This window comes from Hippocampus bargibanti, linkage group LG17 (assembly GCF_051943395.1).
Source record: "Hippocampus bargibanti isolate YZ-2025 linkage group LG17, ASM5194339v1, whole genome shotgun sequence".
In the NCBI taxonomy this organism is placed as follows: domain Eukaryota; kingdom Metazoa; phylum Chordata; class Actinopteri; order Syngnathiformes; family Syngnathidae; genus Hippocampus; species Hippocampus bargibanti.
In genome coordinates this window covers 5,062,047-5,089,078 of record NC_142750.1, presented here as the reverse complement: position 1 = coordinate 5,089,078, position 27,032 = coordinate 5,062,047, and the positions used below count along the sequence as shown (strand labels likewise).

The window sequence follows — 27,032 nt, the reverse complement described above, 5'->3', positions numbered from 1 at the left end:
GTAGTGGATGGCCCGGAGGCCGAAAAAACAAACAATTGTGGCTCCCTGAGGCAAAAGGAGCTTTGGCTATCGCGTCTTAAATGTTCATTTATTTGCTAATGCAACTGGAATGAAACGCGTCCATACCGTGGAGTTAAATCGCAGATGGCAAATGTTGCAGGAGATGATTTGTTTCTTCTTGAGGGGCTGCGGGACACCAAAAGTGTGGTTGATCACCGCCTTTTGGACAGGGTCCATCTGAAAGAGAAGCAAATTGAATTAAGGGATAATTCCATTCATCTATTTTCTGATCTTTACCCTCAAAATGATCGCGGGATCTGCTGGAGCCGATCCCAGCTGTCTTCGGGCAGGAGGTCGGGGACACCCTGAACCGGTTGCAGGCCATACACAGGGCACATAGAGACCAACAACCCCCACACTCACAACTGAGGGACAATTTCGAGTGTTCAATCAGTCTGCCATGATGTTTTTGGAGACATGGGAGGAAATCGGAGTACCCGGAGAAAACCCACGCGGGCCAGGGGAGAACATGCAAACTCCATATAGGAAGGCTGGATTCAAATGTAGCATCATCTTCACTTTACTAGTCCCTTTGTCACATCTGGGCTCAATTACTATAATGTGCTTTCTTTTGGAATCAGCCAATCCTCCATGAAGCGTCTCCAGCTGGTCCAGAATGCTGCTGCTCGCCTCTTGACTGCTACTTGTAAAAGGGAGCACATAACTACCGTATACACTTGCCTCAAAACACACTTGTACTCTTTGGCATTCGACTCAGCATGATTCTGACTTGATCTTGGTTTCACTCTGTGGTGCTTTCTACTGTCTTTGTCACTGCTTTATTTCCTGCATATGATACCTGTCCGCAGAGCCCAAAGCACCAAAAGGGGGGTAGGCAGGGTCCAACAAAACAACAGAGCGGGATACTTGCACGCATTGTATCGTCTGCCTGGCTTTCTGGGGCTGCAGATAGATGCTTAGAAAATGAACACACACATTAAAAAAAAAAAATAAAAAAATGGGACACACCTGGACACTACGCCGACTTTAAACGTGAATTATTCATAACCAGGGCACTCAGAAAGTGCAGACCTGCATCAAGGCTTTGTCACCTGTGAAATTATTCGCTCCGCGGAAACCATCTTGGCGCTTTCGGGCGAAAATGACATCAACCCGAAACCCTCCTTCAGCTGGAAATTGGTTAATATAAGAAAAAAAAACGAACCTGGACTTACTACTAGTCCAAAAAAGAAAAGAAAAACATAATTGTGGACTTAAATGTAAGTCGGACATTTTAGAAATTCATCCAATCGTCCATTTTTTTGGACTTCTTTTTAAAAAATAATAATAAAAATAAATTTGGTACATTGTGCTATGACGCATGACGATGTTTGATGGGGACCTGGGAATGGATTATTCTCATTTTAATGGCTTCCTATGGGAAATTATTTTTCGAGATACACACTTTTCGCCGTACACACTCTCTCTGGGAACAAATTAAGTTCGTAAGCCTAGGTATCACTGTAGTGATGCTCAGTTGACATCTGAGACAATGTGATTTTGTCGCCACGAAAAACAAATCCAAATCCAACTGGACTCTGCGCACCCTGCTCACCACCTTTTCCAGCGACTCCACTCAACATACCAAATCCAGCATACATTTAAACAGCTTCTTCCCCTGTCACCAATAACTCTCTGAACAGTAACCAAAATTATGATACTAGTGCAGCGTGTACTATCGGGGTCAAATTCCTTGTGTGTTCTACATACAGGTAACATCCGACTTACGACCAGCCCGATTTACGACCACCCGTACTTACGACCACGGCCTCCAGACCTATTTTTAACATTTTAAGAGGGGGGGGGGGGGGGGGGTTTGCGAGTCATTCAGGCTCCGAGTCTCTATTCAACATTTTGAATGGATTTCGACTTACAACCATTTCGACTTACGACCGTTTGGTTCGGACGGAACTCGGATGTTACCTGTACTTGGTTCTGATTCTGATTCTGAAATGGCAATCTAAGAGTTACGTAACATCACTCACCGTGTTGAAGTTCGGGAAGAGGCTAAGCGGCGAGGAGCCGTTGAGCCGGAACGGCAGCAGGTGCTTGAGGTCCAACTGAGGTTGCAGTGGGCGTCCGGCCACGGGCAGCGAGGTTAGAAGTGGCCCACCTTGTCCCGATGTACCTGAACACCCCCCCCAAAAAAATCGACAAGTCATAAGCAAAAGAGTAATAAGACGATTCATCCGTTTTGGCTTGATTTGAAATACATTTGGTCCAATTTTTTGGATGCTTTGATGCACCCTCAGCTGATGACCAAAACACAATGGAAGCGCACCACCAATGCCCTACATGTACAAACACACAAGCGCATCATTTCATTACAGACGTCAAGCAGCGAGAAAGTGCCGAGGTACGAGCTGAAAGGGGGGCGGGGGGATGAGGGAGTATCGAATTTCAAATGGAGCTGGGATGAAGAGATTTGTAATTTTCCGCTTGGTCGCGTTTCAGTGCGCCGGTGCGCCGCGCAGGCATTTACACGTGCGGTAGGATCAATCATCGAAGTCGGCCCCCGGGTCAAAGGAAAAGGAGGTTTGCATCGCTCTGTGATAACTTACAGCACAGACCCCCCTCAAAAGAAAAGCAATCAGTGACCTCACAATAAGAAGCCAAAGTGTACCATTACAGGTACGAGGAAACAATCTGATAAAAAAAAAAAAAGAATTCAACGTTTTTTATTGCATATTTACCCACATTGAAGACTCTGCGTTGTTTTTTATTAGGTACTTTTTACAAACGGCTACTCACGGGTGCGTCTTGAACATCCCCCTGGAGACCAATAAAGTTTCTTGAATGGAATTTAAGGCGACAATAACTCAATGAAGCGGCGGCAGGATGTTGGAACAGAGAGTGGGGGGGGTTTCGTATCTTGCTCAAGGACACTATGGCATGATTACAATACCCGAGGGTTCGAACCCCTTAACCAAAATCAGAATTTGGAGACAGTAACATCAACCTATGTTCCTAAGTAGAAATGTGAACGTAACTTCGACACTGGCCTTTTATACTAACACAAAACACAATGCTAACATGCTCTTAACACAAACTGATCATGTTAATGACACGATCTGATCACGTGACTTCAGACGTGCTTGATCACATGACTTCAGATGAACTGTCAGTCTGATCAGGTGACTTTAGACCAATCCGATCAGGTGACTACGGACAGCTTGATCAGGTGAATTCAGACGATCTGCTAGTCTGATCAGGTGACTTTAGACGATCCAATCAGATGATTGCAGATGGCCTGATTGGGTGACTTCAGACGATCTGCCAGTCTGATCAGGTGACTTTAGACGATCCAATCAAATGATTGCAGACGGCCTGATCAGGTGAATTCAGACGATTTGTCAGTCTGATCAGGGGACTTTAGACGATCCGATCAGATGACTGCAGACGGTCTAATCAGGTGAATTGAGACGATCTGTCAGTCTGATCGGGTGACTTTAGATGAACCGATCAGGTGACTATGGACAGCTTGATCAGGTGGATTCAGACAATCCGATCAGGTGAATTCAGATGATCTGATTTGGTAAATTCAAAAGTTTTTATTTTTTTAACGGGCCAAAGACAGGATGACTAATGGAGCCCAGATACCTCAATATCGCGAATCAATTTACCCTAAGTTAAACAGCAATAAAATGAAGCCGATGTACTGCACCTTATTTCAAAATCTAATTACACAATCGTGAATAATAACAAATATCAATCATTCAACCAAAATTTCCTTTATGCCTCAAACAGAGACGACCGCTGATCATCTGAGCCACATTGTTGTGAATATGATACCTCGTGGAGATTCCACTTGGCGGTTTTTATAGAGTGCGGCTTCCAGCAGCTCTGGTGAACTTGGAAGGGAAGACAGTTATCAGCCGATAAAGCTCAGCGACTCCCCAGGCAGCTTATTAAATCAGCAACCGACGCATTTGCGAGTCTCGAGAAGAGGATGACACGCAGCAAACATTTGCCCAATGGAGAGTTCCCGCCCATTTCGGTTTGTGTGTGTCGGCTCATTGCAGCCTACAGCTACAGACAACCTCCTTCTTTCATGATGCGACATCGTCTGTTCATTCCACGCCATATTTGTTTTTGTCCAAAATGTACCCAAGTCCTCAAAGCAAAATGTCCGACTTATTCTTCTTCTTGGCCATGGACCTAAGCGCTGGTGAGTCACTATTTGGTTACACAACAGCCAGCGTCACGCCGCCTCTGGTGGATGTGCGTGTGTGTGCGTGATTCATTGTCATACATGTGCGTGGGACGGAATGATGTATTCAAATGTGTCTTAGATTTTGGTACAAGTACAGTCAAACCTGGGTTTTTGACCATAATCAGTTCCGGAAACTTGTTCGAAAACCGATTTGGTAAGAAACCGAAACATTTCCCATTATAATCAAAGTAATCAATGTCTGTTTTTTAAAATCGATTTTAAACAATACAAATGCGTCGTCTCACAATGGAACGTTACACGAGGATAATGCGTCGGTCACAATGAGACGTGACAGGAGGTGTGACGACATTTCTACACGGCTGTCATCGAATTGAGCCTGTCTTCTTCAAACACGGTTTGGTTCGGGGCCGCCACAAAAATGGACACAATCCGTCTTCAACGGACATTTAGGACGGCGGAAAAAATCATTGGCACCGCCCTTCTCACGCTCGAGGACTTGCACGCTGCAAAAATCGAAACAAGGGCGCGGAAAATCCTACTGGACCTTCTGAACCCTGCCCACCACCTTTTCCAGCTACCGATCCAAGCACACCAAATCCAGTAGACATTTAAACAGCTTTTTTCCCCAAGCCATTAACTCTATAAACAGTAACCCAAATATAACTGTATAGTGCCTTTTTGCTATTTTTTTTATGGTGATACTAGTGCAGCGTGTTCTACCGGAGACAAATTCCCTTTTAAAAAAAGCTTCTTTTTGATAACAAAGTGAAATCTGCTCATTGGCCAAAAGACAAACTATTATGCAAAGTTCACCAGCATTTCATTTGACTGCCAAAAGAGCCGCAAAGTGACTGTTAGCGGCAAGCGACGGCGCACGCTGAGACGCGGGGTCACCCTGGGAGCCATTTTAGACGGACGACATTAGCCCCGGCCGTCACTTTTAATTAACGACAGATGCTTTCCGCCCTCATTCTCCGCTCACGTAATAACTGGCGGACCTCAAGGTTGGATGTGAGCGCCGTGATAACGAGGCAGGAAGCTCAGGCTGATATCTGGCACGATCAGAGATACATGCGCAGGTGTGTGTGTGATCATCATGCACGCACAATTACAGTCTGCTTGAGCTATCCAGTAGCATTTAAAAGTATTTGTATGCAAAGTACGTGCTGTACCGGGGAAGTGGGACTGCGTTACTGGATTCCAAATCTCAGCTAGGCAGTCTCTTAGTTACATGATCTCATGAAGTCGTCACATGTAGCGGTGTCGCAGCTTGGAATTGAAGCGAATTTAATTGGGACAGGAGACGTGAGACAACTGACCCCGACGGAATGCTCGGCCAGTCCACTGTTATATATAACAACAGAAGACAAGGGAATGTGTGGTTCAGGATGAAGTTGTCAAACTTCACCAAAATAATAACCAATGTTCAAAAATATCACCAATGTAGATTCTGTGGAACTGTCGCGGCTTGGAATTCAAGCGGATTGCGCCTTTTCGGCAGCACCGTTTTTGATTGAAAGGGATGTCATTTGTCATTTGACTGTCATCGCTGGACAGCTCTGGGGCGATTGAAATTTTTTTTGCGTATGTAATGGGCAGCATTTTGTTAAGCGGAAAGGTCGGTGCTCTTGGACAGTCCACGGTCGGATGGACGGTCGCAGCTTGGAATTGAAGCAGATTTACAATACATTGGACAGGAGATGAGAGACAGTCTCTTTTCGTCAATGGATGTTACAGTTTTGTGTCTTTGCTTTCAACATTTAGCTTGTAGCAGATGTGATCATTTCACCATGACGTCCCTGATCCACTGGTGAAAATGATGCTTTGATTCTTTCATTTTTTATCCAGAACTGCTTCATACGACAAAGAGGGTACAGAAAGTACTGTTGTCATATTATTTAGTTTTTTTTTGTTCTTTTGACTTCAAGATGGCACAGCGAGAGTGTCTGCCTTTCCAGCAGCTCTTGTATTTTGTTTTTCTACTTCTTCCTTTCCTCTTCCTTCCATAACTTTGCTGCTGTGAAATGTAAATTTCTCCACTGCGAGACTACTAAAGGCTAATCCAATCCAATCCACGGACACTTCTGATAATATTTGAACAAGGTCACGACTGTACGAGTGCGCATACTGTTCCCCATCAACGCCGACTTTGTTGGGCCTGTTGTCGGCGCGGTAACAGAATCTCCTTCTCCAGCGCCGAGTCGATATAAATAATGAGTTTTGTCAGGCAAGCAGCGATTCGCCACTGAAGCCAACTTGGGTGCGAGCGCCAGGCCCATCTGTCAAGCTGATACAATAAGCTCCGAGCCATCCGCAAACAAATTGCTCCACCCCTCCCCCACGTTTGCCGTACAGCCCCGTCAGGCGACTTAGCCGCGGGCGCTAAACTCCTGATGTTACACGGGGATACAAAGCAGATGGGACATTCCAACACCTCAATGGGCAGCTAGTGATTGTGATTGTGTTTTTTTTTCAGTCGTCTGTATCTGCCTTATAATCATTATAATTATTTTATTTATTTATGACTGGTTCATTTATTTGTATTCATTTTTCCATGTATTCATTTAATTCGTTTTGTTGTGTGTTAAAAATAACGATTTTGAGAACATTGGAATGTTTTATCGGTGATTTTCTTGTGGAAATCCTGATGCGGCCCAGCCTCACTCAGACTCTGCCTCCAGCGGCCCTCGGGTCAATTGAGTTTGAGACCCCTGCTTTAAATGAAATCCTCAAGCGTGGTCAAGGCTAAATTAAACCACTTATGTGGATTAAAAAAAGAGGAAAAACAACAAATGCATGTATTGGGATTAGCCAGAAAGTTTTTTTTTTTTCACATTTTACGACATGGAGAAATGCACTCACATGAGAATTAAATGTGTGGAACTAAAAGACCCGTAGCTGTCATAAATTAGTCTTTTTTGTGGGGACCAACAGCAGGTGAGACAATCTATTGGAATGAGAAACCAAATGGCAAAAAAAATACTGTAAAATAATGAGGATAAAGTTTGGTTTGATGCTGGAAAACAATTAGCCTTTTGCTGCATAACATCGACATTTTCATTACTTGCGGCCTCGGGTGTAGCGAGGAGGTAATTCCTTCCGACCTATCCCATAATTGCTTCAAATCAGCCTCGTCGCCACGGTTATACCAAGTTAGAGTCCAGGTTAATCTGCGGAACATCTGCGGGGCTTTACGTTTTTGTTTCTTCACAATTTAGGGAGCGCGGGAATGTAAATTGTTTCAACCGCGTGCATTTCAAATCACCTTTTCGCATTTAACGCATTGGAAATGCCATTAATCCGCCCCTCCATCCCCAAAAATGTTGTTATATAAAATTATTTGACCACATCAATTGAATAGCCATGGTGGGGCTCTTTCTGTGATGTTCATTTTAGTCACTGGGGGGCAGTGTTAGCACCACACAAATATAATTTGCACAGAGGATAAAGAATATATGACTGTGAGACCCTGTTATTGGATTGGATTGGATGTACCTTTATTGGTCTCGCAGTGGAGCAATGTACATTTCACAGCAGCAAAGTTATGAAAGGAAGAGGAAATGAAAGAAAGAAGTAGAAAATGAAATACAGGAGCTTCTGGAAAGGCGCCATCTCGAAGTCACATAAACAATTATCTTGTTTTACGCAACCACTAATGGTCAACCATTGCTAAAATCATACTGCAAACTGAATATTACAGTATTTAGCGCTAGCATAACACTAGTAATGATAACCCGTTTTATGCAGAAGCTACGTTTTACTTTTCCCATTAGACCGTGCTTACAACAGACTTCTTAGGTCGTTGCCACATAGGCTTAGTTATGCAAATGAGGTGATACCAGTGCTAATGGGGCAATCAAAGCCAGGCATAGAACATTAGAGGTAAAACGAAAGATAATAAGAATTAATCAAATTAGATTGAGGCAGTAGTCTACTGCTCCCCCAATCTTAGAGCAAAGGTCCGGCAACGTCAGCGTTACCAGCATAACTTTAGCTCGCTGATGAAGCTCTTCGGATGAGGAGCGAAATATCCGACACCTTCAAAGAAGCACAGATGACGGCTAAAGAAACCTTTTCATTGGTTTTCCCTTTCAAGCGTCGCCACAGATTGCCACGTGACTTATTTGATATTGATACTATGATTCATCTTCAACTCGGGATGTTACTAAACAGTTTATAGCGTGTTTTTTTGTGGCGTTGGAAGGCAGCAAGTGGACTTCCTAGCTTCCATCTGTAGCTTTTACAGAAGGGGAAAGGCTGTGTTTGACATAAACTGTGAAAAGGGGCTCTTGTCGTCACACTCTCGCTGGGACTCATCACAGAGGTCGCTTACCTGTCTCCCACTGTAAACAGGAAATGAATAATTCACATGGCAACAGCATCCAGAAGATCTTCATCGCCAGCTAATGAGAAGTCAGTCACCGAGAGAAAGTCTCAAGGTCCTTGAGCTTTGAAGTAAGGGGCAGTAGCATCGTGAGGAAAACTGTGAGGGGTTTATTTTTCCATGCTGCTTTGATGTTACTATCAGCATATAACTTCCTGAATTGCCAAAAATCAACAATTGCACACTCGCTGAGAAATCGTATATATGGCAGAGTTCAGAAATGCCCCTAAATGGTCACATTTCGTGCCTAAAATTTCAGACAGATCGAGTACAAACAAACAAGATATTGTGATGATGCAAGTAAAATACAAAAGGCATGCAAAAGTCTACCGTATTTTCCGGTGTATAAGGTGCACCGGAGTACAAGGCGCACCCCCAATGAATTCTGTATTTTCAAACTTTTTCCATATATTGTATAAGGTGCACTGGAGTATAAGGTGCACCCCCGATTAATGGTGTATTTCCAAACTATTTTCCATATATAAGATGCACCGCAGTATAAGGCGCACCCCTAATGAATGGTGTATTTTCAAACTTTTTCCATATATAAGGTGCACCGGAGTATAAGGAGCACCCTCAATTAATTATGTATTTGTAATTTTTTTCCATACATAAGGCACCCCGGAGTATAAGGCGGACCCCCAATGAATGGTGTATTTTCATACTTTTTTTCCATGGATAAGATGCACCGGAGTATAAGGTGCACCCCCAATGAATGGTGTATTTTCAAACTTTTTCCACATATAAGGCACACCGGAGTATAAGGTGCACCCCAATGAATGGTGTATTTTCAAACTTTTTTCCATATATGACGCATTGGAGTATAATGCGCACTCCTAATGAATGGTGCATTTTCAAATTGTAAGGTGCACCTAAGTATAAGGAGCACCCTGAACGAATGGTGTATTTTCAAACTTTCCACATATAAGGCACACCGGTGTATAAGGCGCACCCCCAATGAATTGTTTATTTTCAAACTTTTTTCCATATATGACGCATTGGAGTATAATGCGCACTCCCAATGAATGGTGCATTTTCAAATTGTAAGGTGCACCTAAGTATAAGGAGCACCCTCAACGAATGGTGTATTTTAAAACTTTTTCCACATATAAGGCACACCCGTGTATAAGGCGCACCCCCAATGAATTGTTTATTTTCAAACTTTGTCCATATATAAGGCAGACTATAAGGTGCACCTTCAATGAATGAAAAATGTTTTCCAAATATAATACATAAGTATATAAAAGGTTTTCCAAATATAAGGCACATTACATTATAAGGCGCTATAAGGTTACGCACTATTTCTTCTATAAGGGGAAATGGAGTTGGTGGCTTGTGAGACCTGTTGTGGCTCATCATTACTTCACATATAAGGCGCACCTGCGAATGAGGCGCAGGGTCATCTTTTGAAGAAAATCAAGGCTTTTGAATTCGCCTTATAGACCGAAAAATATGGTACTTCAATTCAAATTAGCAAGCGTTGGGTTTAGCCTCATATTATTAGCTTCGGCTAACGCATAGAACGACTAAGATTAGTGACGTACTGATGAAACCAGAGAGCTAAATCGAGGCAAAATTATAAAACAGAGGCACTAATTCCAAAACAGATGACATAAGCAATTTTACAGAACCAAAAAAATTAAATCCAGGTGAGTCTGGGCGTAATTTGCATTTGGACTATGTGGGTCAAAGATTGGATAGCACCTACCCACGTATTCATCCCGTTACATCTACAGCAGCACATGGGAAGCTGCAGGTGAAAAAGCGGGAAGTTGCCGGTTGAATCTGCAGGGGTAGCTGAAGTGATTGCTTTCCCCAGCTTCTTATCGCCGCACCACAAGGTGCGCTTCTCACAATTATTACACTCGAGCCACATTCACACACATGGCTACACTTCGATATGCCTTCATCCGCCTGGCCACTCATTTCTAGCTCTCTTCTGGAGCTGGTGAAATCCCGCCGGCTCATTCAGATCCTGTTATGCCTCGGCTCCATCAAACGCCTGTGCAATATCTCAACGAATAGCGTCGGACGAGCACCTTGGTTGTTTTTTTTTTCCCAACGGCATTAACATTCCCGTGTCAGGTTAGGGTGGTTTCAAGCAGGACGTCCGTAACGGCTAGACTCTAGCCGTTAGAGTAACATCGTAAGATGCGGGGTAAGGTATAAGCGGAACTATTGGTGAGCTCGCTAGCATGTCGATACAAGAGCAGAAGAGGTTAGCCACTTTCAAAATGAGTTTCTGACCATAGATGAGCTTTGGGACAAAGTCCAGAACACAGAATATGAATGAGAGATGCTTCAAATTGTTCAACTTCCAAGATGTCAACACCATCACTGCCTATATTTTTAGCTTCTACTCAAAAACTGTGTCAAAGTCAGCTTTATTATCAAATATGCTAATATGAATGACATACAGCACAGATGAAATTAATGTCCTCTCGGACGAAGCGTGCAAGGCACTTAAAATGTGGCTAAAAAAGACAGACAATTGACCACAGACAATACATGTAATTTCTGAATGTAAAGTGAAGTAGTGTCGTATGTAAAGTGACGTAGTGACGTATGTAAAGTGAGGTAGTGTCGTATGTAAAGTGACGTAGTGTAGCAATGCAAAAACAAACAAAAAAAAAAGGTTGAAGTGAGGTCGTGCAGAAAAAAAAACACGAAAAAAAGAGTTCAGGATGATAGTACAGCGTGTAGCTCAGAGTTTGGTGAGTGTGGCAGTGGGAAGGGGAAGGGGGGGGGGGGCAGGGCTGGGAGGGAGTTGAGTCTCCTGACTGCCTGGTGGCAGAAACTGTGCTGCTGCCAAATCCAAAACGAGCAACTCCTCCAACGATAGGGATCTGTTTGTCATTACAGCAGATTACAAAATAAAATTTCACACTCAAGCAAGATGAGACTGTGCTTGCAATTTTTGAACTCATTGATTGCCAGATGATGTGCAAAAATGTGTCCACTCCAGTGCCAGGGTTTTGTCATTGTCACTCAAATTGCAGGACGCACATAATATCGAGGTATAGGACTACATAAACATTCAATACAGCAGAAGAAACCTTAGACTCTTTTCCTTCATCATTTAATTCCTAAGTTATATGGGTCTGGAGTTATCTTAGCTTGAAATGTAATACAATATAATACAATACAATACAATACATATTGATTTATATTGCGCTTTAACAACAGCTGAATCTGTAACAAAGCGCGAACATAGACAAAAGACAAATGCTGCCCCCATGCGCAAAGTAAAAACATTGCAAGAGGTCTGACCAGCGCTTTATGAGCACCCAAACTTTAAAAAAAAAAACAGATAAGGAAGTGGGCCATAAAAAAAGTTAGAGGATAAGCAAAAGGGAGGGAACAAAGCAGATTTTTGACAAGTACAGATTACAAAGTAAAATCTTAGAAAGAAAACAACTGGTGTCTATCTCTCCTCCTCAACAGGTTTTGGAGAACATTATTCCGCTGAGATGCTCCCGGCGACGAGCAAGGAATAAAACTAACATCTCCTCCCCTCCGTCAGCCGAGCCTGCCGACAGACGACAAAGCGAGCTGTCGCCTCTAGCTGAAAAGTGGAACTTCTTCTTGCGTCTCGGGGACGCCGGCGACAAATGGTGGCATCTCTGTGGCGTGCCCCCCTTACCGCCTCCAAACTCCCTCTGGGGACCTTGGCAGATCTCAAAGACGGATTAATCCTGATGCGAAGTTGCTGAAGGCTCCTCGATATACTTGACGGGAAGGATAAACTGCAGCGGGATTGATGAGGATCCCACGGGGCGGCCATCTTTTTTTTTTTTATGGGGCGCTGCCCTCGATTAAATGGTCATTATTTCAAATCTTGATTGGATTTACGGCGGGGTATCTGTTCCACAAACGGCAAACAGCAACACGGACAGTAATACCTTGGCTTAAGAACTTCATTGGTTCCCAGACCGTGTGTAAGTCGAAAAGTGTGTATCCTAAAAAATAATTTCCCATAGGAAACCATTAAAATGAGAGTAATCCGTTCCCAGGTCCCCATAAAACATAATTTTCTACTTCTACTTCTACTACTTCTAAGCCTGAAAACTACACAAAATATACCTTATTTTATGTATAATAAATGTGCTATGTTATTATAATTAAAGAAATAAACATCTACATTCATCTATACATCCATTAATTCATCCATCCATCTATCCATTCATTCATCCTTCCATCCACCTATCCTTCCTTACTTCCTTCCATTCATTCATTCATTCATATTTCCATCCATCTGCACGTCCATTCATTCAGTCATCCAACCATCTATCATTCATTCATCCTTCCATCCACCTATCCTTCCATTCATTCATTCATTCATTCATTCATTCATTCATCATTCATACATCCATCTGTATGTCATCCAACCATTCATTCATTCATCCTTCCATCCATCTATCCTTCCTTCCATTCATTCATTCATCCATCCACCCATTCACATTCGTTCATCCTTCCTTCCATCCTTTTATCCATCCATCCATTTATTCATGTATCCATCCATCCATCCATCCATCCATTCATTCAACATTGGAAAGTGTATTTCTCAACATGTCAATTTGCAATTTTTTGCACCATTTAAAAATGGCAGATTTTCTAAAATTAAAATACATTTTGTCTTAAATATGAACAATGCTGTAATTCCGTTTTTAGGAAAAAAAAAAAACAATTTAGAAAATGCCAGAGAATTTTCGATCGATGTGTGCGATCCATTTCTATTTTGTAATGTCATCAACATAAAAAAAATAAGAGAAGTGTTCAAGGAAAAATGGTGTTGTCATTTCATAAAAAAAAAAAATCTGTATGTAAAAACCACATCAACTCGCCTATTGTGTACATTGACGCGCGACACACAAAAACGCTTTGCTGACCTTTGGCTGAAATACGCCCACATGCTGTTCGCTTGCTCGGGTATGCGCCTGCCAGTCGAGACAAAGAGGATTGGATGTTAATCTGCCTTTAACTACAGCAGGGTGGGATCCCAACGCCGCAGACAAGAGGGCTAATCAAGACACACAGAGCACCGCAGCGCCACCAATTACGTCTGATCGCTGACTGGAAGTCAGCCAAATCATTCCAGAAAATTGCTGGCTGACTTCAAATCGCTTTGTCTTCGACGTATTCAAGGTAAAGTTCGCTCTAGGGGGAATGGACTCTAAACATTCAAAATAGGATTAGAGTATCGAGACGGGATATTGGTTTCAAATCAGTGTTTCCAACGTGTAAGTGGGATAAAAAAATATGCAGTGAAATTTTACCTTGGCATACAAACTATTTTTCGGGATACACACAGAGCTGTCACAATGAGAGATGCGTCGTAACAAGAAAATGGCAACCGGTTGTTTTTGTCCTCTATTCCTCGCCGCCAGTCTTCGGGTAAAGCCACGTGATTGGTCAAGACCGCAGCAGTGAGTGGGGGGGAGGGGTTAAATATTAAAGAGACAGGCAGACGACTGAGAGAGTTATAACAACAGTAAAATTTGTACTCATTTCAACTTTGCTAGTTCAAAGGCAGAGTGTAGACTGCAAGGTTAAAATATCCCATCAATCAGGCTCCACAAATAACCCGCACAAGCCATCTGTACACTTGATGCAAAAAGCTATCAACCCAGCTAAACAGAACACAATTGATGAGGAACAAGGTAAAATGATCACAGAGAAAGCACCTACAAGGGATCATTCCTCAAGATGGTGAAAGAAGAAGGTTACGTTCCTCATCAAGTGTTTAATGCTGATGAAACCGGCCACTCCATTCCATCAAGCCATCCACGACCATCACCAACCACTTTATTATACAGTGCAGTTTATTTCTTTAATTACAATACCATAGCACATTTATTATACATAAAATAAGGTAGATTTTGTGTAGTTTTAAAGCTTAGAAAATTAGAAAGTAGAAAATCTTGTTTTATGGGGCACCTGGGAACGGATTATTCTCATTTTAATGGTTTCCTATAGGAAATTAATTTTTAAAAATTAAAAAAAAAAAAAAAAAAATGCTGCCCCCTCGTGGAAGAGAAAAACATTGCCAGAGGTCTGACCAGCGCTTATCGGCAAGATTAAACATAAACTCGACCAAAATTAGGGAATAGCGCTTTACGTCATGTTTTCAATTCCCGAATACATTTGGGAATGGCAGTGAATGACTTACATTGCCAGAGGTCTGACCAGCGCTTTATCCTCCTGCAAGAAAAACCAAAAACCGAACAAATTCGGCCATGGCGCTCCACGTCATAAATTCTGGAATGGCAGGGAATGAGTTAAGGACTTCTCTCATCTCCCGTTATCGTAAATCATCAAGCGGTGGTGAGCTAATTACGGAGTCGTACAAATTTGCAACGCGGGAATCAAATGCTATTGTTCCCTAGATGGGAGGCGGCGGAATGGGGGTAGCGAGAAGGGATGGGGATGCGAAGCCATAGCTAGAAAGACAACCTTATCAGCTTCTGCACAGCGGGAATGAAGGCGCCTGCTCTGATAAAAGAGGAAGCTTTATGAAAGATAAGCCCGCTGTAGACACAAGCTAAGCTAAGCCTTCAAACTGGAGCCGGTGTGCCGAGGACTGACTGACTGAACGATAGCCATTTTGTGTGAAAGGTACAGACAGATCAACTTCTACAGTGGTAGTATTCCAAAAGAGGTAAACTAGAGTAGAATTTTCTACCCGCGTTTAGACTGTTGTCAAGTTCAATGTGAAAGTCAAGTCAACGCAACGGTGGGCCGTCAAGGCCTGCAAGGCCTTCTCTGCTGGCTTAAAAATATCAGAATCTGTATTGAAGCGTTTAAACAATCACATTTTAGCCATCATTTGTTACCATGGTAAGAAATCTATCTGGACGCCTTCACAATCAGTTCTGCAGGCCCTGTCAATGAAAAGTGTCAATGAAACTGTTGCTTGCTAGTGCCTGCTAGAAGGCACTGGAAACGTCAGAGTTTTCGCAAACTAGGATTGGCTAGTCATATGATTGGCTAATCACTAGCCAATCAGAGTATCACAAGCCGCTAGTGATAAGAGCATACTGGCCAGACCTAGCACATTGTATCTGTTGCGAGCTGAATAGGCAAAAATATTTTTTGTGTTGATTTAATAGCGTTTTTGTCAATTCACAATGGCTAAACAATACACAATGGTTGAAGATATACTCTTCAAACCATTTTCAAGTCAGACTTTTCAAGCATAGATGGACATCATTAAGTAAGGTTGGACAGCTCAGAAGCTAGCGAAAATAGCAAATAATATTGCAATTTTATCAGGTTATCATGAATCGACATGGTCATAGTAAAAATTTGAACAGTTTAAAGATATCATTTCTTACATTTTTTCAAGTTATTTCCTGGCCAAAGGCACCCTCTAGTGGATGTGTAGTAAATCACAACACAAACTAGCACTACTGAAGGCCTAGGAGTGACTTGCACGGCCAGTCACTGAGTCAACGTAACAAGATTACTGCTCTGTTGGTTAGCAATCCAGCGATTTCCTCTTTTATTTGTCTTAACAACTACAGTAAAGTCTCGTTATATCGATATTCAAGGGAGTCCGAAAAAATATCGATATAACCGGGACTATCGATATATCCGACCCTGTTTGCATGTAATTTTCCCCGTGCGTGCATAGAAATAGTATCGATATAACCGGGACTATCGATATATCCGATATCGATATAACGAGACTTTACTGTACTTTTAAAAATCATCATTTACGCAATTTTTTTCAAAGCTTTTATTTTCTTGATCTCATTTATTTGTCAACGACTTCCTTTGTCTTTTCACATACTTCCACTTGCTCTCCTTGAAGTCTCTTACGTTTGTTTAAAGTCAAGGTCAGAGCTTCGAATCATAGGCCACTAGATGCTCAAGGACGCCGATCGGGACTGCGTGTGCGCGCACCCACACGCACACACACTCACACAAACACACACACACACGATGTATTCAGGAGCATCGGGAAATTTTATAAGTTACCATGCTTTGCCTTCAAGGCCTGTGTATTTAGCCTTAGCGCGATAAAATAAGTGCCACTGCATGTGTGCGTTTGTGATGGAGGGGTACCATTACTCATGTTGTCACCACCCTTGCCCCTCCCCCACCGGGCCTCACACATACGTGCATACAGCTCGCGGCATCCAGAAGCCGTCACTTCAACAGCACGACGGCCAATCAAAGGAGAGACGTCACTTCAGACCAATGAGTACAACTGTCACTCACAGTCGCCATTTTCTCACCAAACAAGGGGAAGTTAGCCGACGGAGGGGAGACCCGGGCGCCGCCAGGGGTCACGTATGAAGGATGCATGCACGGATATTAATAGAGAGCGGATGTGTCGACACTACGGCACTGCAATTCATAGCAAAAGTATATAGATATAGCAATAGAAAAGTAATGAAAATCAACTACAATCACTGAGACAGTAGGTGGCGCAATAAAATGCCAATGATTGAATGGATGGGGGTGAATGGGAATAACTCGTAATTGGATCAGGGTTGTAAACGTTAACTCATTCACTGCCAGACATGCAAAAATGTGTCCACTCCAGTGTCAGGGTTTTTGTCATTGTCACTCAAATTCCAGGACACACAGAATATTGAGTTTTAGGACTAGATAAACATTCAATGCAGCGTAAGAAGCCTTAGACTCTCTTCTTTCATCAGAAAAAAAAAAGAGTTAATTTCTAAGTAATATGGGCCTGGAGGTATCTGAGCTTGAAATGGGGGAAGCTGGACAAAATACAATACAATACAATACAATACAATACAATACAATATTAATTTATATAGCGCTTTAACAACAGCTGAAGCTGGAACAAAGCGCTAACATGGACAAAAGACAAATGCTGCCCCCTCGTGGGAGGGAAAAACATTGCCAGAGGTCTGACCAGCGCTTTATCGGCACCCAAGCAAGAAAAAAAAAACCAAAGCGTAATAGCGCTCGTAATGGCGCTCGTAATAGCGCGTAATAGCGCTCTACGTACTATTTTAAATTACCCCGAAAAAAAAATCGGGAATGGCAGTGAGTGAGTTAAAATAATCAAATGTTTAGCTAATTGTTTTCTAATTTATACCCTACATTTGAAATGTTTTTATATTTTAGGTGCTTTTTTATTTGATATTTTTTTTATATTTTAGGTGCTTTTTATAATGCAATATATAAAATAATCATTTTGATTTGTAATTATATTTAAAATAAAAAAAAAGGATTTTACTTCCATGGAAATTCAATTGAAAAATAAAGAAATATTCTAAAACTATTTTGATTGAACTTTGAGATTTTTTTACAAATCAATCACCATTGAGAGTTTTGAAAGGCACTTAGAAATTATTATCATCATCATCATTCTTCCTCCTCTTATTATTATTATTATTATTATTATTCTTCTTATTATTATGATTATTATTATTGTGATTATTATCATAATTATTTATAATTACAACATAAGTGACACTAAAATATAATTACATTAAATTATAGATTTTTTCATTTTTTTTCATGATCATATTCATAATTAAATGTATGTTCATGCTGTAAAATCATTTAATTCCTTCATGATCATATTTATAAATAAATGGGGAAAAAAATCAAAGCGCATCCCCATTCATTCTTGTACAACGTGTCAGCTAAACTGACAATAAATGATCCGCCATTTTACAGCTCGTCGCGACCACTCGCTTGGATACATAGAGACTTGCTAATTACCAACGAGGAGCCACATGAAAGCGAAATGGGGGTGTGAGAACGCCTTGTAACGCCAGCGACGTCTCCTACAAAGAGCCTGCCAAAGCACAGAACATCAGCGTCCGCTGATGAGTTCCCCCCCTCCCCAAAAAAATAAGGAAAAAAAAAAACACTGCCATCACCTGCATCGCTTTTGTCTCCACAGGGACGCCGCAAACTACTGTACAAACACCGAAATGTGTGAGAAGAGCAGCATTGAAAAATAGACACCGAAAACCCAGACAAGAAAATAACGCGTTTAACGTACAACACTTGAGTTAGGGTGACAGTAATTATGACATGCTTCTTTTTTATGATCATGATGCTGCATTTTTATTTTTTTGATCCATGCTGCTAACACGGATATGTTGCTAACACACTTTGAGCTGTTTGTCGAGCTAATAAAACTGTGTCTGTATGAGAGAGTGTGTGTGTGTGTGTGTGCATGTGTGTGAGAGCAGCCACCTTCACGCCTCAGGCCCGACAACGATGAACTCGGAGGTTCTATAGGTTCATCCATCAACCACCATCGCATCTGATTATGTTTTTGCACGTGCGCTTTTTTTGCCATGCACACACACACACACACTTCAAAATATACACACATAACACACACTAGAAGTGGACCGTAGTGCATGTAGGTAGAAAGACAAGAACATTCACACTGTAAAAGTGGATGTCAAGGGTTGAAAGAAAAGAACAAAAACACACTAAAAGTAGGATATGCAACAGAACAGACACACACACACCTACACGTTTTTAATGCATGATGGGGACTGGGTGTGTGAAAGATTTACCCCGTGGGCACCCAATTTCAAATTTGAAAAAAAATATATTAATGAAACTCGTAAAATGTGATTTTAGGACATTTTTTTGTAAAGGCTGTAACTGCTATGACATGGCTAGTTGATGTAGCATATTTTGCTAATGCTAATACTGATGTCACAATTTTGGAATATACAGTAAAGTCTCGTTATATCGATATCGGATATATCGATAGTCCCGGTTATATCGATACTATTTCTATGCACGCACGGAGAAAATTACATGCAAACAGGGTCGGCTATATCGATAGTCCCGGTTATATCGATATTTTTTCGGACTCCCTTGAACATCGATATAACGAGACTTTACTGTAGTTGTAGATGTGGATTTAGTTCGGTGCATTTCGTTCCAAATATACTGAGTTCGAAACACACACACACACACACACACACACACACACACACACACACACACACACACACACACACACACACACACACACACACACACACACGCACATACACACACAAACACGCACTGTAAGTGGAATTATACACAGTGTAATGCAATGTAAAGATGGAACACAACACACCGCACTCCCTCGATTGTTCCCGTCACAGCCGATCTTCGTAAACAAGCGAAAAACAAGCGTTTACAAAAGTCGAAAGGCAGCGGCAAGAAGCATTGTTGCTTTTTGATTACCCCCCCCTCTCTCAAGCTCCCCCCCCCCAATTTGTTCCATCTCACTCCTATTTAAAGCAGCGGAAGTGGAAAACGGTGACATGAAAAGAAGACACAGTTTCTCTGCTTAAAGATCAAACCGGAACTGGCCAACACTTTGTCTTTGGCCATTCCTATAAAAAAATATAATAAAAATCAAAAAATAAATATAACATACAAATAAAACAATACAATGCAATACAACACATATTGATTTCTACATTGCTGGCAATTTTCATTTTCGGCACCTGTGATACAAAGCTATCTATTCGCTCGCTATTATCTATCTATTCGCTAGCCATTAGCTATCTATTCGCTAGCTAGCTTGCTATCTATTTGAGTTACATCTGGGTTGAGTGAACGCTGGCGCGTGTGGCTGCCGCTGCTCACCCACAGAAAAAAAAAAACATCCTGCGACTGTAAAGTGACCTTGAGAGTTTTGAAAGGCGCTTAGAAATTAAATTTATTATTGTTATTATTATTTGTATTATTATTATTATTATTAAAAGTTTGCGCTAGCTAGTCACCATTCTACTTTTATTCAAATCTCTGCTACTTCTTATCACCCAGGGCAACAAGATGTACAATCACATGAGCTTTACAGCCCGGTTTTACTTTTATTATATTAATTTTTTTTACGAGGACAAACACTAACTAGTCAGCTGGCCACTTATGTCATTATATATATATATATATATATATATATATATATATATATATATATATATATATATATATATATATATATATATATATATATATATATATATATATATATATACAGTAAAGTCTCGTTATATCGATATTCAAGGGAGTCCGAAAAAATATCGATAGAACCGGGACTATCGATATATCCGACCCTGTTTGCATGTAATTTTCTCTGTGCATGCATAGAAATAGTATCGATATAACCGGGACTATCGATATATCCGATATCGATATAACGAGACTTTACTGTATATATATATATATATACATATATATATAGTATACATATATATTTTTTTCCTATTTGGGCATCTGCCTTTAAGAGGCGTGGCCTAGTGAATACCTGGACGTAAATTGTGGGCGACATCCCATGCAAAGCGGCAACCGCTTGAATTGGACGAATGTTTTTTTAATTCTTGACTGGTTTAAATCGATGTCTAGACGTGTTAATCTTGAAAAAAAGATTGTGAATTAAAGAAGGCAACAGCTTATGCCATTAAATCAGATCATTTGGCGCAAAGCTCTCTCATAGGCCTTGGTGTAACTTTAAAACCCCCTACCCTCGCCCTCACCATTAACTACCCACCCCCAAGTAATTACCTCCGTTTGAGCTCAGGACCCGTTTAATGCAGATTACCCTCGCCGATCAACGAGAAGATGGAAAATGGCACCCACTCCCCAAGGGACAGGGCTGTAATCAGCCCTCCCACAGCCCGTCAAGTCTGATGCCCGCCCGGAGGGGTGGCAGGAGGGCATTCCATTGACCCCCTCCCGCCGCCCACCACCCCCTGTTTGTATAACGCTGCAAAATCAACTGCTCGCGCGACTATTGTGGCGGCATCCATTTTGAAAGTCGACAGCCGTTTTCTGGAGAAATTTGTCATGTTCACACGAGCAAAACGGGACTACGGGGGGGGGGGGGCATGATTTTTCATTTTGTGACAAGAAAAGATGAAGAAAAAAAAGGCCCGAGTGACAAATGTTCACCTTTGTTGTCTCAGAGGTCACCTTGCGTCAACAAAGGGGGGGAAAAAAGCAGATACTATCCCAAATCCAACAGATGTTGCGATTGTCAGAATCATAAATACAACAATCTTGTTTATTTTTCACATTTTTTGAAATTTTCTATATATTTCTATTGTTTTAAATATGACAATTTTTACACGGTGACAACATACAATTCATCTGCGTGATTCAATGGCCAATTGATGAAAATCTTATTTAATATCTTTCAGCACCATATTTATTGAAAACACCCAAACTCAACGAAGCCTTAAAAAATAATGAGCAACACCTACAAGTCGATTTTCATTTTTATCAATTGATTGATTGCATATTCAATCTAAAAATGTTTTATTTAAAGGGTCAAATGTCAAGTCATCATTTTAATAGCGAGTGACTTTTTATTATTATTTTTTTTTCAAGGAATATGATCAAGATTAGTTCATAGATTAAAAAAATAGGTAATTAATATTTCATTAATTTCAACGCCCCCCTTTCAAATGTGATTCCTGACAAATTGGCGTTTTCGTGTTTATTATGTTTGTTAAGTCATTATAAGTGCCTTGAACGCTAGGTCCGAGAGGACTGTAATTTCATCCGTGCTGTATGTCATGCATATTAGCATATTTGACAATAAAGCTGAATTTGACTTTACTAATCAGTGATATTAACTAAATGGTAATTTGATAAAACGGTCATTTTATTTCTGATTTTTAATGCAACATGTCATGATTGATGTCAAATATTTGACATACTTTTGATGTTATTTTCTTGACTGAATGGAGGTTAAAGTTCCTATTGTGGCTCAAGAGAACCAGGCCATGTTTTTTTTGTAATCACAATTTAAATACAAAATTTGCGAAGAGGAGAAAGTCACTGGACTTTTTATGTGTTTTCATATTTAATAATTCAAAAGCGGAGGACTCACCGATAAGCATGGCGGCGGCGTGTCTGTGTGTCACTCGCATGTACTTCACTGCCTCCTTGGGGAGCACAGGTGTTTACAGAGGCGTTCCTGCCTAGCGTCGGGGTGTCCCCTCCCGGGTTTGATGTATCCGTGCCGCGACAACTGAGCCCAACCGCCCCTCTCTCACCTCCCTCCACAACTGTCGGCGTCCAATCGCCGGGAATCCTGCGGCGTATCCTCCGTTAAAATCCCCCTCCCGCTGTCTCCCGCTCGCGACTCGTCTTGGCTTGACAGAGCTGAGGAATGAATGAGGCGGAGGAGAGGAAAGGCTGGCGGAGCAACCAGGACCACCTCTCTCTCTCTCTATCTCACTCTCTCTCTCGCTGACTCCCCTCACTCTCTCTGTCTTTCTCCCTCGTTTGCCCTCTCGCTACCTGGACAGCATGACTTTTTTTTGATGAGTAATGACAATTTTATTTCTCTACATGAGCGTTTAGCCTTATTTATAGCAGTTACTTAACACATACACACACACACACACACACACACACACACACACACACACACACACACACACACACACACACACACACACACACACACACACACACACACACACACACACACACACACACACACATTCCTGTTTCAATGGTATTGTGAGGTCCGGATAACTCCAGATAAGGAGTGAGGACCACCGTTGCTGATAAGTTTAGAGAAGAACTCGTGGTACATTTGAACACTAAATGTCACTCCATTTCTCACTTCAACATCTTTAAAAACAAAGAAATAAAAAGTGGACTTGAAACTGAAATAACAGCAGGAGTGAGGTTTCTGAATGGGTACATTCAAAGTCCTCACCCCTATAGTGAATTTAAAGTTAAAATATCATTTTACTTTTTGTGGTATGAACTTTTTCGTCGCATTAACCACGCACACACACACATAAACACACACACAGTTGGTAAAAAGTGTGTGTATCCAAGTGAAATGAAAATACACACCAGAAAATAATTTTGGGTGAATTTGTGAGGACCTCGCTGGAACTTTAACAGATGCATATATACACCCCCTAGAAGCCTTTGGAATGAAAAACTTGGGAGGACCGGCAAAAAGGTCCTCACTTGTCAAAAATGTCCTCACTACGTATGGTGTAAAATGTTCGTGGTCCTCACAATTCTAGTCATACAAACACACACACACACACACACACACACACACACACACACACACACACACACACACACACACACACACACACACACACACACACACACACACAATTTCCACTCATTTCCAGGTTAGTGCTACGATGTGAAATTACGAACCAAAGCCACGATGTAACATCGCTAAGTTATGTTACGTTGCAATGCTATGTTATCGAGCTATGATGTAATATCGCAATATAAGGGTATGAGGTAATACGGCGTTATGCGCTTCAATGTAACGCTACAATGCTACAATGTAACGCTACAAGGCAATGATACAATGTAAGGCTACAACATAACACCACAATGTAACGCTAAAAGGCAACGCCACAATGTAACGCGACAAAGAAACGCTACAAAGAAAAAGAAAAACATTTTGCAGAAAATACGGTATTATCATTTCTGATGTGGCTTTTACCTTGTTCGATAGATACCCCCTCACAAGCCTCCCATCCAGCTTTTAGCTGCACTGTATCAACACCCCCAACCCTTCTCTTTTTGGCTCAATAAAAATCACCGAAGCGTTGACATCCATTATGTTGGTACAGCCGCTGAGGTGAATCGCAAGTGAAGTACAAAGAAAATCCAATCATCTCAACGTCCGCTAGTCGTGGCTATAAGAAACAACATCTCGGGCCGAGCAAATAAAAAGCGTCGTCTTTGGTTGTTAGCAGTGAGACGACTCAGCCGACTTGGGTTGCCAAGAGCTGAGTAACCACAGTGATTAGAGAAGGTTAAGTTACCGCAACACAATCCAGTGCTGGTAAAGGGTTCTAGCATGCAAACATCAACGTATCGATGAAAAGGTTTCTTCAGCCGTCATCTGTACAACTCTTAACGAAATCGCCATAGTGGTGTCTTACAACAGACTTCATAGATGGTTACCACATAGGCGTAGTCATGCTGATGACGTGATTCCAGGGCAAATGGGGCAATCAGGGACAGTCATAGACAATAATCAGTCAGGACAGAAGAAGTAATCTGATTTGCTTCAGTGAATAGTCCTCTGTTCCCTCCAACTTTTGAGCAGGAATCTATCAAAGCGGAGGTCTGGCACCGCCACCTCTGGACATTAGGGATATTATCTGGCTAGCTATCTAGCTAGCGATCTTTTAGCTATCTAGCTGGCTAGCTACCTATCTATTAGCTAGTTTTCTGTCTATTTGAGTTACTTCCGGGTTGAGTGAACGTTGGCGCGTGTGGCTGCCGCTGCTCACCTACAGAGAAACATTTATACTGTGACTGTAAAGTGACCTTGAGAGTTTTGAAAGGCACTTATAAATGAAATTTATTATTATTATTATTATTATTATTATTATTATTATTATCATTATCTGCCACTGCTCACCCGCACAAACAATCCCGTGACTGTAAAGTGTCCTTAAGAGTTTTTAAAGGCGCTTAGAAATTACATGTATTATTATTATATATAGGGCCAGAGCTACCAGCAAAACATTTTAGTTCGCTGATGAAGCTTCTCAGATGAGGAGCGAAACGTCCGACACCTTCAAAGAAGTACAGATGAAGGCTGAAAAAACCTTTTCATCGATGGACCACTTCTGTGCGACTGAGATCTGACAGACAAACATTGACGTATTTATCATGTATGTGCCTGCTACAACTACATACAACCATAAACACAACTTGCAATTAGACTTTTGAAAATATGATCCGGACCACCTGTTATGACTAACTGGCTCTCATTGACAGGTGCAGATCCGATTTCATTGTTTTTGCGCTGCCAAGACCTGACCAAGTAAATCGAGTACAATTCATAACTTCCTCTTCAAAATGTCAACTATCAATAAAAAAAAAATCAACTGCTTTGAATAGCATTGCAATGAGACCGCATAACTGCTGAAACGACGTGACTAACTTCACCGAGTGACAGGAAGACTTACAGTGGCTGGCATTAGCACTGAGCGCAGGCCAAAGTAAACAAAAGAGTGACAGACGCTAATGGGAGACAGATGGCACCCGAACGCAACACTCACACTATGTTTGCCTTTCATTACTGACACGCTCTTGTGTGTGTAATCAATATATATCGTGTATATACACCATGTACCGTAGCATATAGTAGCCAAGGGATGTTTATTTTCTCAAAGAGAGAGAGTATTAGGCATCTGTGATGTATATGATTGAGGAGTTAAGGAACAGGTGTCAAAGAGAAGGCCCGCGGGCCAAATCCGGCCCGCCACGTCATTTTTTTCGGCCCGCGAAAGCAAATCAAACTTGTTAAATTCCATGATGATTGCTAAAATCTGAGCCAAAATTTCATATTTTTGGATGTCAACCACAATAAAAGTCATTATTCTTGTCTTCAGATTTGAAAACGAGTTATTCATTATTTTGCTGTGTGCTCTATATGTAATATTTGAAGGGATTTAAACATTCTAATGGGTTCCCCAAATTCATAACGGCCCTCGAGAGGAAACCATAACTACAATGTGGCCCGCGGCAAAAAATGACTTTGACACCCCTGAGTTAAGGTGTCTGTCACATATTGATGGGAAGATCTCCTCTCCGTGAAACATTCAGCTGCATTTTTTTTCTGTTTACATGTTGCCATATTTAAACATTAATGTCAAGGACTTTTTCTTTCCGATGGTTGTAATTTGTTTCACAGTGTCTATGGTACTTGAGCGGCCGATTTATTTATGTCAGAGATGCAATGCTTCTACATGAGGGAGGGTTATGTTTTTGCCATGTACATTATGAAGTAAGGCTAATAAATAAAATCCTGATTTATAAATGCCATGATTTTTTTTATCCATACAATAAAATATGTGGAACGTCGCGGCTTGGAATTGAAGCGTATTTACATGGGACAGGAGATGTGAGACTCTCTTTTGGTCAATAGGATGCTACAGCTTCGTGTTTGCTTTCAACATTTAGCTTGTAGCAGACATGCACATTCCACCATAACGTCCCTGATCCACTGGCGAAAAGGATGCTTTGATCCTCTCCTCTTTCATCTACAACTGCTTCATACAACAAAGAGGGTGCAGAAAGTGCTTAAGATTGAATGACTGTCTGTGTCTTTTGTGTTGTGTCATATTATATGTTATTTAGATTTTTTTGTTTTGACTTCAAGATGCCACTGTAAGAGTGACTGCCTTTTCAGCAGATCCTGTATTTTGTTTTTCTACTTCTTCCTTCCTTTCCTCTTATTTTCATCACTTTGCTGCTGTGAAATATACATTTCACCACTGCGAGACTAATGACCCGAAAATAATACTAAATAATAATAATACATTTCACTTATAAGTGCCTTTCAAAAGTCTCAAGGTCACTTCACAGTCACAGGATACGTTTTTCTGCGGGTGAACAGTGGCAGCCACACGCGCGGCAGTGTTCACTCAACCCGGAAGTAAC

The 27,032-nt window shown here is 41.4% G+C and overlaps 1 protein-coding gene across 2 annotated transcripts in view; it reads right to left on the bottom strand.

The window, feature by feature from the left end:
- znf385c (zinc finger protein 385C) overlaps nt 1–27,032 on the bottom strand; it is a 78,961-nt gene that overhangs the window by 16,796 nt on the left and 35,133 nt on the right. Inside the window, exons 1-3 of one of the 2 annotated variants that reach the window (XM_089018249.1) lie at nt 22,468–22,750; nt 2,046–2,188; nt 127–237 (exon numbers count right to left, since the gene is read on the bottom strand). In XM_089018249.1, the coding sequence (XP_088874375.1) occupies nt 127–237; nt 2,046–2,188; nt 22,468–22,507 (294 nt within the window). In that variant the 5' untranslated portion in view covers nt 22,508–22,750. Of the gene's footprint in view, nt 1–126; nt 238–2,045; nt 2,189–22,467; nt 22,751–27,032 lie in introns of those variants that run through there. The other variant, XM_089018248.1, reaches the window with a different exon arrangement.